The following is a 14,838-nucleotide window of genomic DNA, read 5'->3' as shown; positions in this document are numbered from 1 at the left end:
AATTTCTAATGAAGAATATTAAATGTACAAACCTGACAAAGGATGTTTAAAGGCTGTGAAAATAGTCTTTTTTTATAATTTATAATTTTTATGCCATCAAACAAATGAAAACTATCATTTTGATTTCATTGTTGTACCTTCAGTTCAAATTTTCAATGTTCCAGCATCTGCAAGAGTAACAGAATCATTCACAAACAAAATATTCAATGCGCGCATATGCTTTGGGGTAGAGATCCGAGAAGAATAAGAAGATAACTTGCATGTAACACTTGTACATTTTATTTTAATTAAATCAGCCATTTTACACATTGCAGTTGCTATGTATTTGTTAGTGTTTTAATTTTGCTTCCATTTATCTTTATTCTAATACATGCCCTCATAGATATCATATACAATATTTGTTATCACCATGGGAACAAGATGCTAAGTCGTCAAATTAAAATTCACCCTCTTTCACTTCTGAAATTCTTTGATTACACAGCAAAATAAAGGTACGAATTGAAACGTAATCACAGAAACGCCATCTGCGCTGCAAATAACACTACGTGGCATTGCCAGAACTGTTGCACACTCTCTCTGTTGGTTTTTCTTGTCGATCAGTACAGGCCTTTGACACTGACGTAACAAAACTAATATCCTGCCTGCACTGGATGAAGAAATAAAATGATAAATTGAGTACTCTGAAAGTTTTCTGAGCATTCAAGTGAATATTGACCTCATATTAACAAGTTTCAGTACAAGAATAACTTAAAAAGATCAAAATAAAATCTTATGGATACACTGAAAGGCAGACTGAAACAATTAAAAATACCACACATCATATCCTGTTCCTTTTATTGTGTGTTTTATGTTGAGACAGCGAGCTGAAACATTTCCCCAATGCAAAGATGTTTAAACAACTGTGTAGACGATTACAACAGCTATAAATACTACATGCATGTACAAAAAGAAGCCAGTCTTGTTTTATATATATATATTTGCTGAAATAACCAAAGTATTCTGTGTTTTGTTTTGTTTTAGGTTCATCTCAGTTCCAGTTATCTGCAGTGCAGGTGCCAGTAAAAAGTACTAGATCACAGATACAAGGCTATGTGGATTGGTGGAAGCAGTGACAAGAGTTGTAAATTTCCTGAAACAAGTATGGTAGCATGAATGCACATCAAATGAAGCTTGCCACACCCACTGCTTAATTCATACTAATGCAATTAATGGAGAAATGCCTGATACAGTAAGTACAGATGCTAGCCTATTTATTAAGCTTAAAAAAGCTTTAAGGGAGTGAAAGGTTCTTACGTGCTCAGTACTAGGCCTGCACACTCAGATTCCATTATGATGGTGATATTTAGTTAGACTCCATTCGGCAATGAAGAAAGGGCCTTGTGTTTGGTGGCAATTTTATAGTCAATGTAGGTGGTTTCACAAGCCAAAACATTTCTGCTATTTATACATTTATTTTGGAAAGTTGCTCTCTGACGGAAAATGGGAAGAGGCTCATGGCTGAAGTGTTTTCTGGATCTCCGCACTTGTTGCTATAATTTGGCAGGAAGCAATTTCACTACATTCCTAAACCAGCCACATCAGGAAGATCTAATGTTCAAACAGCATAAGTCATCCGAGATTTGGATGCCATCTTTGGTCACAAATTTACCTACGATAAGGGAGAAGGCTAATTCAGATCTAGGCTTTCCACATCAAGTGTTTTCAGATGGAAATAATAATCTAAAATTTCTTCGTGTGAGCAGACTGATATGCACAATTTGAGTGATTTAGTTTCCCTCCTGTGTCCACTCATCATGACAAAAGCGACCGAGAAGTTGCTGCAGGTCATATTTCAGGTCATCTCGATGAAATGCTTCAGGTACATCCTCCAGCTGTTCTTCGTGTATATGCTTCCCTTCCTGATCCTTCACCACAGTCCTCTTCTGTGTGCTGGCTTTACTCATGGTCGCCCTGAGGTAATGGGTCAAGTGTAGAGGTGGGGGTGGAGAGAAAAAGACAAGAGAGGAGAAATTGAAGGATCATGAAAACATTGTGTGAACAGCAGTAACAGGCAAGATTGAAGATAAAACTCAGTAACACTCAAGTGTTGGAGGAACTTGATGTGACAGGCGGCATCTATGAAAAGCAATAGCATAGTGGTTCTCAACCTTTCTCTTTCCACTCACATCCCACCTTAAGTAATCCCTATGCTATCGGTGCTCTGTGATTAGTAAGGGATTGCTTAAGGTGGGATGTGAGTGGGAAGGGAAGGTTGAGAATCACTGCTCTGGACCCAATTGTTACTGAAATATTTTGTTTGAGAAAAATTGTCATTGGTCCATTTCCTTTGGAGTTATGAAACCGTGCCCATAATGAGACAATTAGGTAGGATGAAAACAGTGGTTTTCAAACCTTTTCTTTCCACCCACATACTACCTGAAGCAATCCCTTACTAATCACAGAGCACCTATGGTTTAGGGATTACTTAAAGCGTTATGTGAGTGGAAAGAAAAAGTTTGAGAATCATGGGTATGGGTGCTTCAGGAGGGACAGAAGTGAGGGTAACAGCATTGGTCAGAGGTGACACTACAGATGGTTCTGTTGGTGAAACAATATAGATGTAGCTGGGGAATAAGAAGGGCACGATCACCCTGATGGGCGTCTAAATGCCAGGAGATTGCTGCCAACTGTAGGTGAAATAAGATCATCATAGCAAGAAATTTTATCTTTCCAAATATTGACTGGGAAAATCATAGTGTGAAAGGTTTAGATCTGGTGGATTTTGTCAAATCTGTTCAGGAAAGTTTCCACCAGCAATATGCAGCGTGTCTCATGTGAGAGCGTGGTCATAGGAAATTAGGAAGGACAAATGGTTGAAGTGTTTGTGGGTAAGCCTTTTGAGGAACGGCAACCACTGTTCTATTAGATCGTTATAGAGAGAGTCAGGGGTAAGACCACAAATTCAAGTTCAGAATTGGGGTAAGGACAACTTTAGAGGAAAATGGTGGGAATGAGCTCAAGTTCATTGTAACAGGTTGTTTGAAGCAAGGGGAACATTAGGAAAATTGGATGTTTAAAAAAGTGTACTGACAAGAGCCAGGACATGCACATTCCTGTTAGAGTGAATGGTCAGACATACAATCGTAGGAAAGCTTGGATGATGAGTGAAATTCAGGCTCTGGTCAAGAGCAAGAAGGATGCCAGGGCCAGCTGGCTCCAAGTGTATATGTGGGTGAGTTTTGTAAACTGAGGAGCAAACTACACAAGGAAACCAGAAGGGCCAAAAGGGAAAAGCAGACACCTGTGGCAGAAAACATTAAAGATAACCCCAAGAGTTTGGGATTAAACAGATCAGTGTTTAATTAATGTAAATTGGTTCAAAGAAAATTAGACATGGAAGAAAGAAGTTCTTCATGACATCATTTGAGACAATGTCATTGCTTGAGAAGGGGTCTGGAATAAAATGTACACATTATGTTTGGTAAATTGGTTATTAAGTTTATGTATGAGTCCAATCTTAAAGGCGTAGTGGACTGTGATGAAAGTCATCAAAGATCTAGATCAGTTGGCCAAAGAATGGTGCATGGAATTTAATTCAGTCAAGACAAATCAGGACAAGGCTTGTACATGAAATGGAAGGGACCTGGAGACTGTTGTAGAACAGAGAGACTGCGGGGTACAAGTACATAGTACAGAGAGTAGCAATGCAGGTAGTCAAGTTTGTTTCATTGGTAAGGGAATTCAGTCAATGTTTGGGATGTGATGTTAAAAATAAATGTTTTTTGATGAGTCAACCACTAGATTGTACAGTTCTGCCTGACTAGGAAAGATGTCACTGAGCTTGTCAGATAGACTCACAAGGTTCAGAAGTAGTACAATCGTCTTATAGATGGAGGTTTAATACAATGCTATTGAAGAAACTGGAGTTTATTACTTTTGTTAAGGAGCAGATTACTTTGTTTTTGGCTGAGAATGTCAATTTAGTACGTAGTAATTTTGATTTCTGGGATGCTTTGAAAGCATATTTACGAGGGCAAATTATTAGTTATACAGTGCAAGTTAAAAACCAATACGTGGTGGAAAGCTTAATGTTAGAAAAACAAATTGCTGAATGGGAAAAGGAATTTCAGAAAGATGATACAGAAGATTTTAAAAAAGCTGCTTTAATGAAGTTGAAATTACGTTATAATATTTTACAAACTTATCAGTATGAGCGTCTACTTTATCGATCTAAGCAACGCTATTACGAACTGGGTGAACGAGCTCCTAAGGTATTAGCATGGCAATTAAAAATGGAACAGACATCACGAATTATTAATGCAGTGAAAAAGAATTCAATAGTTACCTATAAACCTCAGGAAATTAATGATCAGTTTTATTAATTTTATCAAAAATTGTATACTTCTGAGGGAAAGCAGGATGCTGGTTCTATCAAATCCTATTTATCTAAATTAAACTTAACTGTTTTAGGGGAGGATGGGGTTAAAGAATTAGAAGCACCGTTTATGGATTTTGAGATGAAAGAGATGCCAAATGGAAAGTCGCCAGGAGATGATGGATTTTCTGTTGAATTTTATAAAGTATTTTATAAAGATTTATCCTTTATATTTGGAGATGTGTTGCAGCAAGTAACAGAGGAGCAGTTGTTACTGGAATCTTGTTTAAGTCCTATAATTACTGTGATTCCTAAGAAAGATAGGAACCCTTTGAATGTCTCTTCGTATAGACCTATTACTTTATTAAATGTAGATTATAAAATGATAACGAAGGTGTTAGTTAATAGACTTGCCAAATATTTACCTCAGTTGATACATATAGACCAAACAGCTTTTATTAAAAATAGAAATGCGTCTGATAATATTCTTAGATTGATAACATTAGTCAATGCATTTAGACAGCAACCCAACCATCCAATGGTGGTGGTGCTGGATGTGGAAAAAGCCTTTGATAGGGTCGAGTGGAACTTTTTGTTTAAGGTGTTACAGGTTTAATTTTGGCCATTATTTTATAGGCTGGGTTAAGGCCTTATATAAAAATACAAATCCAACTGCTAGGGTGGTGACAAATGGACAATTTCCTTATAATTTAATTTAACGCGTTCGACTCGACAAGGTTGTCCATTGTCACCAGCCTTATTTGCATTGGCTATTGAACCATTAGCTCAGACAATAAGACAGAATGATAAGATTAAAGGAATGAAAATTGGGGAGGATGAATATAAGATTAATTTCTTTTCAGACGATGTGCTGGTATATTTGACAGAACCGAAAAAAAAAGATAGGCTCACAAGAATGGTGCCAGAATGGCAGATTTGGATGATAAAGAGAAGTTGTATAGGCTAGAACAATTCTCCCCGGAGAACAGAAGGCCAAGAGGGGAGTTTAGAGCAGTTTATAAAATTAGACAAGTCATCGATAAAGTAAATAGTCACGGCCTTTTATTGCAGGACAGCGGTACGTACAAGGGTATATATTTCAGGTGAGGAGAAAAAAGTTAAAAGGGACCTGAAGGTCCCCTTTTTCATACAATTTGTCAGTCAGGTGTAACAATAATAATGTTTAAGAGACTATTTTACATCCATGAATAGGTAAACAAAAGGTTGAAAGAGTTAGGAGCCAAATACAGGCAAATGGAACTAGCAGGTAACTCAGAATGAATGAGTTGATTGAAGGGCCTGTTTCCATACTATAATAAAGCTGGCCTGATTATGTTTTTAAAAAAATATGTACTCACTTAATTGTAAACCACAATGACTTCATGCCTTTATGAGAATAATAAAGTCTCCACTACCCCAAAAATAAATCAGAACATTTTGTGCTGCACTGATTAATGAAGTACACAAAATTGCTGTAGAAGCTCAGCAGGGCATTCATGAAAGGCAGATGGAAGTCGACATTTTGGGCCTAAACCCTTCATCAGAGGTGTGATAATGATGAATGATAACTTCAGTGATGTTAATGGCAGACGCAGTTGCCCGAAAATATCCACCCTCCCCATTTTTCACCACAGATACTGCCTGAGCCATTGAGTTCTTCCAGTGAATTATTTTGCTCCAGATTCCAGCATATGCAGTCTTTTATGTCTGAAGTTTAAGTTCATTAAAAACAACTGAGATTTAAGAGTTCACACATAACGATACACATTGCATGTACTGTTATCACAATGTTTTTAGTGCACACTATTTAATGCAGGTATTATTATTTGTCCATAACAATTTTGTTGCTAATATTAATTCCAATCAACAAAATAACTTGGCAAAACACATCGACAACGTTCAACTATTTTAATGTCACAGGAATTAACTATATTGTGTTAAGTGACGGCACAAACTAAATCTGACTATAAACTGGTTAGTAATACTATTGCTGAGAAACAAAAGGTAAAGCAAACCTTTTAATAACAGATCCATCCTCTTTAACAATCTCTCTCTGAACTACATTTAGAACGTGAACCTTTCCTTGGTTCCCTGCGAAACTAAGAGCCTGGGCAAAATGAAAATAGCACAGATACAGCATATACGTAAAAGTATCTATCACTAATGCTGCTCCAAATTGAATAAACCAAAAAAAAATAGTACAATATTCAGATTTTTAAAAAAAATACTCAGTCAATAAACTCCTGGGGGATACTCAGCAAATCAACCAGCAGTGGATTCCTAATGCAGAGTCTTGACCAGAAATGGTGACCATTCATTTGCCTTTACTGATGCTGTTCAACTTGCTCAGTTCCTCCAGCAGCTCATTATTTTTTGGCTCCAAATTTAGCATTAGTCTTATCTCAATTAAAACTGATAGTGTCATCAAAGAACCCAGATGATGTCCTGGAGTGTTTTCTTGGCTCTTTGTCATTGTTTCTTTTTTAAATTCAGACATACAGCACAGTAACAAGCCCTCCTGGTCCTTGAGCCTGTGCCGTCTCATTAAACCCAATTGACCTACAATCCCCAGTACATTTTGAAACCAGAGACCCTGGGGAAAGCCCACGCAGACACGGGGACAACGTACAAACTTCTTACGGACAGCACAGGATTCGAACCACGGTCCTGATTGCTTGTTTACTTAATCGTTATTTATATTCTGATTAGGGTTACCTCAGAAAGAAATTTAACAGTAAAACCCCAATGGGGATTAGTAGATGCTGGATAAATGTATTTTCAAGTTTCTTGAGACTTACTCTTACAATGCCTGACTAACACACTGCATTAAGAATAAACAGTTTAAAAGACAAAAATACTCTACAGTATTTAAACTTCACTTGCATGAATATAGAAAACTAAAAGTATTTTACTTTATTTTCAGTCACATTCTTTGAAAATATTTAACCATTGCTGCATCTGCAGGTTCCTTCCCCTCCACAGAGCCGCTCGAAAGACGAACCATAACAATATAGATAATTAACTCCGCCGCCCCCAAGTTTACAGATAGAGCCTCTGACCGGGGTGACTCTTACTAAGCAGGGATAAGGAGACACTTTATGAGAGTCACCCCAACAGCGAGTGGCATCAACCAGCTCTTCAACCTGAGCGATGCCATCGCTGTTTCACGCAACTTTATTCAAACAGCTGCTACGAGTAAAGCACGATGAAGGCCCTCCGCTGGCCGAATATTTGCTCCCATCATCACCAAATGTTTATGTGCTGCTTCAGAGAACATTTACATTCACAATTTTAAACCTTTTATTTTATTCTTATTTATTTTAATTTTTAAAATGTATTTTCCATTTTGTTTGCCGATTGCTTGAATTTTGGACACCAGAGGCTTTATTATATTCCATTGCTTTATTCTGAAGGAGGCTAATATCAACATCTGATTTATTTATTTATTTATGCTTTCATATTTCTGTCTTGGCATATTGTGATCATTCATATTATTGTAATGGTGTATCTTATGCATCTGTGTGGCAAGTCAGAATTAAAATGCAGCTGTACAATGCACTTATGAACATGACAACACCTTCTATCTCATCTCAATACGAGTCAAGGAGCATTGATATTTCCTGTTTCTAGTTTGTCAGAGAACACTATAGCAACAGAGCAACCACATATTCATGTTCAGGCCAAGCGAATAAAGCTGATCTCATGCACAACCATATGTCATGCACACACATGTCCTGCTTCTCTGACACCACTCAAATCTTTCTCAGGGTCTTCAATCTCCTGTCTTCCTCCAGTCACTGCCTGTGCAGAGCAAGAGGCAGTTTGTTGATATGTCAATTTGATTAAAGAATACTTCTTGGGGAATTCAGTTGCACTTTTAAAAGAAGAACATTGCAGGTGGGGTCTTGTGTATAACAGAAGATCCTGGAAGCTGCACTGCATCAATGGTTCTAACTGGTTTGCTATAACTGCACACACTACACAACAGGATCTTAAATGTGTAAAAGAGGAAAACAAAATACAATCCAGGATCTGTTAGCTCCAGAAATGTTCTTTTACAGGATCTGACGAATTAGGGTTTTGCATCTGAGGCATGGGAAATAAATCCTTTGCTTCAGTGCTTAGTAGGGAGAGGAACCTTAATAATGTAAGGTCATTGTAGAACAGGTTCATGAGCTGGAGGCCTTTCAAAGTCCAAGAAGAGGAAGTGCTGGATCTTCTTTCAAATTTTGGGATAGATAATTCACCAGGACCGGATGCAATATACCCACAGGGAGCAAGGGAAGAGATTGCTAGGGCATTGATAATGATTTTTTTCTCCTCCCTGGCCACAGGTGAGGTACCAAAGGATTGAAGAATAGTAAATGTAGTCCCCTTGCTTAAGAAAGGTAATAGGGAGAATCCTGGGAATTATTGACAGTGAGTCTTGTATCAGTGGTGGGCAAACTATTAGCGAGGTTTCTTAAGAACGAGATTTACTTCCTTTTAGAAAAGCATAGTCTTCTGAACAGTCATCATGGGTTTGTGAGGGCCAGATCATGCCTCATGAGCCTAACTGAGTTTTTCGGAGGTGACAAAAGCAAGCTTTTAGTAAATCATTTGGCAGGTCCACCATTTTAGGCTTATTCAGAAAGTCATGAGGCATGGGATCCAAAGAATCTTGGCTGCTTGGATTCAGAAATGGTTTGATGCAGGAAGCTGAGGGTAATAGCAGATGGAATGTATTCTGTCTGAAGGTCGATGGCTAGTGGCGTTTCACTGGGATCTGCTCTTTGTGATTTTTATACATGACTTGGATGAAGGAGGGGAGGACTGGCTCAGTAAGCTTGGGGATACAAAGCTTAGAGGTGTTGTGGATAGTCTATAGGGTTGTCATAAGTGGCAACAGGATCTGGATAGGATGCAGAATTGCGTAAAATAGTGACAGATGGAGTTCAAACTGGGCAAGTGTGAAGTGATGCACTTTGGAAGATAAAATGTAGCTGGAGTGTACAGAGTGGAGGAACAGATGGATTTTGAGGTCCAGGTTTATTGATCCCTCAAAGTAACCATGCACATTGATGGGCTTCTGATGTGCTGGCCTTCATTAGTCAGGGGATGGAGTTCAAGAGCTGTGGGTAAAGTTGCAGATCTATAAAACTCTGGTTAGAACACACTTGTAGTACTGCATTCAGTTCTGCTTATGATATTCCAGGAAAGATGTGGATTTATCAGGATGTGGCATGGATTGGAGAACAAATCTTAGGAAGTAAGGTTGACAGAGTGACGAAGGATGAGAGATGACATAATGGATGTATATAGGATTGTGACAGGCATAAAACACAACAGCACAGAATTAGGCCCTTTGACCCATCTACTCTGTGCCAAACTATTATTCTGTCTAGTCCCATTAACCTGCACCCAGTTTATAGCCCTCCATACCCCTCCCATCCAGGTACCCATCCAATTTTTTTCTTAAATGACAAAATTGAGTGAGGGGTTCCTTTAACGTTCTCTTTAAACATTTCCTCTTTCTCCTGAACCCACATCCTCCAGTTCATCTCTCAGCTAAACTCAGTGGAAAAAGCATCTTTACCCTCATAATTTTAAATACCTCTGTCAAATCTCCTCTCATACTTCCACGCTACAGTGAATAAAGTTTCAATCTGTTTAGGCTTCTACCGTGTAAATAAAATTTAAACAAAACATAAATTTATTTCCTCAAATCCCAGCAACATCCTAATAAATCTTCTCTGTACTCTTTCATTCTTTTTGAAATCTTTCCTGTAGTTTGGTGAGCAAAATTGCACACAATCTTCCAAATTTGACCTCACCAATGTTTTATACAACCTCACCATGATGTCCCGACACCTGTACTCAATTCTTAGAGTAACAGAGGCCAACATGCCAAAAACTTTCTTTACGACCCTATCTATCTGTGATGCCACTTTCAGGGTATTACAGTACAACTCCGATTATCTGAAATGATCAGGACCGAGCCAATGTCAGATAAGCTTTTTTTCAGATAACTGGTCGTTTTTTTAAAAACAGCCCAGTAGCACATTAAGTCATTTGTTACAATATTTAAATAACAACAAACAACAAGGGAAGGCTTTATAAGCATTAAAATAATGTTTAATTCTCACCAAAAAATGCTGGCTGCCACCGATCACCGAAACCTCCTCACCGAGGCCCTGCTCCTGCTGGGAGCCCGAGGTCTGTGGTACACCTGGCAGCCCGAGATCCTCAGTCAATTCGACTCCAAAATAAATTCAGATAAATGAGGATTTCTGATTTGTTTTGGATATCCTCATTTATTCAAAATTCTTTTAAAAAATTACAGATAAATGAGAATTTCTGATTTGTTTCGGATATTCTTTTAAAAATTTTAGATATATGAGAATTTTGGGGAATCTGATTTTGGATAATTATACTGTATGTATTTATATTCGAGTGAGGCAGGCGGAGGCCCCGGTCCGGACAGGGAGTGGGAGGCGGCGGCCCCAGTCCAGGCACAGGGAGAGCAGCAGCGGCCCCGGCCCCGGTCCGGGCGAAGGGTAGACGGCGGCGGCCCCGATACGGGCAGAAGCAAGGGGGAGACGGCGGCACCGGCCTCGGTCGAGTGAGGCAGGCGGAGGCCCCGGTCCGGGCAGGGAGTGGGAGGCGGTGGCCCCAGTCCAGGCACAGGGTGAACTGCGGCGGCCTCGGCCCCGGTCCGGGCAGTATGGACCGACCTAGGAGGGGAGGCAGACCCCTCCAGCCCGGGTAAGAAACCTGCATAGGAGAAGGCCACTCCGATATAAAACCTACGACCCAAGGACCTCGCTGCCACGTCCCAGCTTGCTTGGCCACGGCACACGAACCATGGGTGTAAAGGGTGGGGCCAGTACTGCGCGCACTGCACTCCACCTAAAAGCTCCTTTGCGCAGGCCCGAGGACAGGTCCACGTCCTCCCCCTCAACGTCCTCCCCCTCAACGTCCTCCCCCTCAACGTCCTCCCCCTCCACGTCCTCCCCCTCAAAAGATGCTCACAAACTCAAGCTAGCATGCTGGAACATCAGAACCATGCTAGACAAGACTGACAGTCACCGACCTGAACGTCGGTCTGCCCTCATTGCACATGAACTCCTCAGACTTGACATCGACATAGCCGCTCTCAGTGAAGTCCGCCTGGCAGATGTAGGCAGCCTCCAAGAACGCGGCGCGGGCTACACACTCTACTGGTCTGGCAAGCCTTCGGATGAACGACGCCTATCTGGTGTAGGCTTCATGGTCAAGAGCTTCATTGCCTCCAAACTCGAAAACCTTCCGACAGGCCTCTCGGACCGAATCATGTCCATGCGACTCCCACTTCAAAACAAGTGTCACATCACCCTCATCAGTGTCTATGCTCCAACCCTCCAGGCGGAACCAGCAGAAAAGAACAAGTTCTACACCGACCTGCGCAACCTCATCCAACGTACCCCTACAGCCGACAAGGTTGTCATCCTGGGCGACTTCAACGCTCGTGTCGGCAAAGACTCAGAAACCTGGCCAGGAATCCTGGGCAAGCATGGCGTCGGCAAGTGCAACGACAATGGGCGCCTCCTGTTGGAGCTCTGCGCAGAACAGCGGCTTGTCATTACAAACACCCTTTTTCAGCAGAGGGACAGCCTTAAGACCACCTGGATGCATCCCCGATCCAAACACTGGCACCTCCTGGACTACATCCTGGTGCGAGAAAGTGACAAACAAGATGTGCTCCACACCAGGGTCATGCCTAGCGCGGAATGCCACACTGACCACCGGCTGGTTCGCTGCAAGCTCAACCTTCACTTCAAGCCAAAGCCCAGGAACAATAAAGCCCCCAGAAAGAGGTTCAATGTTGGAAAACTGCAGTCAGACGAAGCAAGAGGAAACTTCCAGGCAAACCTCAAAGCAAAGCTCGACGTTGCAACCCGCCTCACGGACCCGTCCCCTGAAACCCTCTGGGATCAGTTGAAGACTACCATACTGCAATCCACTGAAGAGGTACTGGGCTTCTCCTCCAGGAAAAACAAGGACTGGTTTGACGAAAACAGCCAGGAAATCCAGGAGCTGCTGGCAAAGAAGCGAGCTGCCCACCAGGCTCACCTTACAAAGCCGTCCTGTCCAGAGAAGAAACAAGCCTTCCGTCGCGCATGCAGCCATCTTCAGCGCAAACTCCGGGAGATCCAAAATGAGTGGTGGACTAGCCTCGCCAAACGAACACAGCTCAGCGCGGACATTGGCGACTTCAGGGGTTTCTACGAGGCTCTAAAGGCTGTGTACGGCCCCTCACCCCAAGTCCAAAGCCCGCTGCGCAGCTCAGACGGCAAAGTCCTCCTCAGCGACAAGATCTCCATCCTCAACCGATGGTCAGAACACTTCCAATCTCTTTTCAGTACCAACCGCTCAGTCCAAGATTCCGCCCTGCTCCAGCTCCCTCAACAGCCCCTAAGGCTAGAGCTGGATGAGGTTCCCACCCTGGATGAGACATATAAGGCAATCGAACAACTGAAAAGTGGCAAAGCAGCAGGTATGGATGGAATCCCCCCAGAAGTCTGGAAGGCTGGCGGCAAAACTCTGCATGCCAAACTGCATGAGTTTTTCAAGCTTTGTTGGGACCAAGGTAAACTGCCTCAGGATCTTCGTGATGCCACCATCATCACCCTGTACAAAAACAAAGGCGAGAAATCAGACTGCTCAAACTACAGGGGAATCACGTTGCTCTCCATTGCAGGCAAAATCTTCGCTAGGATTCTACTAAATAGAATAATACCTAGTGTCGCCGAGAATATTCTCCCAGAATCACAGTGCGGCTTTCGCGCAAACAGAGGAACCACTGACATGGTCTTTGCCCTCAGACAGCTCCAAGAAAAGTGCAGAGAACAAAACAAAGGACTCTACATCACCTTTGTTGACCTCACCAAAGCCTTCGACACCGTGAGCAGGAAAGGGCTTTGGCAAATACTAGAGCGCATCGGATGTCCCCCAAAGTTCCTCAACATGATTATCCAACTGCACGAAAACCAACAAGGTCGGGTCAGATACAGCAATGAGCTCTCTGAACCCTTCTCCATTAACAATGGCGTGAAGCAAGGCTGTGTTCTCGCACCAACCCTCTTTTCAATCTTCTTCAGCATGATGCTGAACCAAGCCATGAAAGACCCCAACAATGAAGACGCTGTTTACATCCGGTACCGCACGGATGGCAGTCTCTTCAATCTGAGACGCCTGCAAGCTCACACCAAGACACAAGAGAAACTTGTCCGTGAACTACTCTTTGCAGATGATGCCGCTTTAGTTGCCCATTCAGAGCCAGCTCTTCAGCGCTTGACGTCCTGCTTTGCGGAAACTGCCAAAATGTTTGGCCTGGAAGTCAGCCTGAAGAAAACTGAGGTCCTCCATCAGCCAGCTCCCCACCATGACTACCAGCCCCCCCACATCTCCATCAGGCACACAAAACTCAAAACGGTCAACCAGTTTACCTATCTCGGCTGCACCATTTCATCAGATGCAAGGATCGACAATGAGATAGACAACAGACTCGCCAAGGCAAATAGCGCCTTTGGAAGACTACACAAAAGAGTCTGGAAAAACAACCAACTGAAAAACCTCACAAAGATAAGCGTATACAGAGCCGTTGTCATACCCACACTCCTGTTCGGCTCCGAATCATGGGTCCTCTACCGGCACCACCTACGGCTCCTAGAACGCTTCCACCAGCGTTGTCTCCGCTCCATCCTCAACATCCATTGGAGCGCTCACACCCCTAACGTCGAGGTACTCGAGATGGCAGAGGTCGACAGCATCGAGTCCACGCTGCTGAAGATCCAGCTGCGCTGGATGGGTCACGTCTCCAGAATGGAGGACCATCGCCTTCCCAAGATCGTATTATATGGCGAGCTCTCCACTGGCCACCGTGACAGAGGTGCACCAAAGAAAAGGTACAAGGACTGCCTAAAGAAATCTCTTGGTGCCTGCCACATTGACCACCGCCAGTGGGCTGATAACGCCTCAAACCGTGCATCTTGGCGCCTCACAGTTTGGCGGGCAGCAGCCTCCTTTGAAGAAGACCGCAGAGCCCACCTCACTGACAAAAGGCAAAGGAGGAAAAACCCAACACCCTACCCCAACCAACCAATTTTCCCTTGCAACCGCTGCAATCGTGTCTGCCTGTCCCGCATCGGACTGGTCAGCCACAAACGAGCCTGCAGCTGACGTGGACTTTTTACCCCCTCCATAAATCTTCGTCCGCGAAGCCAAGCCAAAGAGAGATTTATATTCCTAGTTCCACTGCACTCCTCAGTGCTCTTCTGTTTACTGGGTATGTCCTGCCTTGGTTTGTCCTCCCGGAGGGCAACACCTCATACTTGCCCACATTAAATTCCATCTGCCATTTTGCAGCCCATTTTTCCAGCTGGTCCAGATCCTGCTGCAAGTTTTGAAAATCTTTCTTGTTGTCCATTTACCATATTATCATCCAAATTGTTGATATAGACTAC

At 42.4% G+C, this 14,838-nt stretch overlaps 1 protein-coding gene across 9 annotated transcripts in view; it reads right to left on the bottom strand.

The window, feature by feature from the left end:
- Nucleotides 1–277: 277 nt before the first annotated feature.
- LOC138758165 (ankyrin-2-like) overlaps nt 278–14,838 on the bottom strand; it is a 355,676-nt gene continuing 341,115 nt past the window's right edge. For 8 of the 9 annotated variants that reach the window (XM_069926699.1, XM_069926701.1, XM_069926700.1 and 5 more), the window contains 2 exons: nt 6,370–6,461; nt 278–1,950 (listed from right to left, as the gene is read on the bottom strand). In XM_069926699.1, the coding sequence (XP_069782800.1) occupies nt 1,767–1,950; nt 6,370–6,461 (276 nt within the window). In that variant the 3' untranslated portion in view covers nt 278–1,766. The remainder of the gene's footprint in view (nt 1,951–6,369; nt 6,462–14,838) is intronic. The other variant, XM_069926704.1, reaches the window with a different exon arrangement.

This window comes from Narcine bancroftii, chromosome 3 (genome assembly GCF_036971445.1).
Source record: "Narcine bancroftii isolate sNarBan1 chromosome 3, sNarBan1.hap1, whole genome shotgun sequence".
Classification (NCBI taxonomy): Eukaryota; Metazoa; Chordata; class Chondrichthyes; order Torpediniformes; family Narcinidae; genus Narcine; species Narcine bancroftii.
Note: the sequence above shows the minus strand (reverse complement) of the source record. Positions and strands in the feature narration are given on the sequence as shown.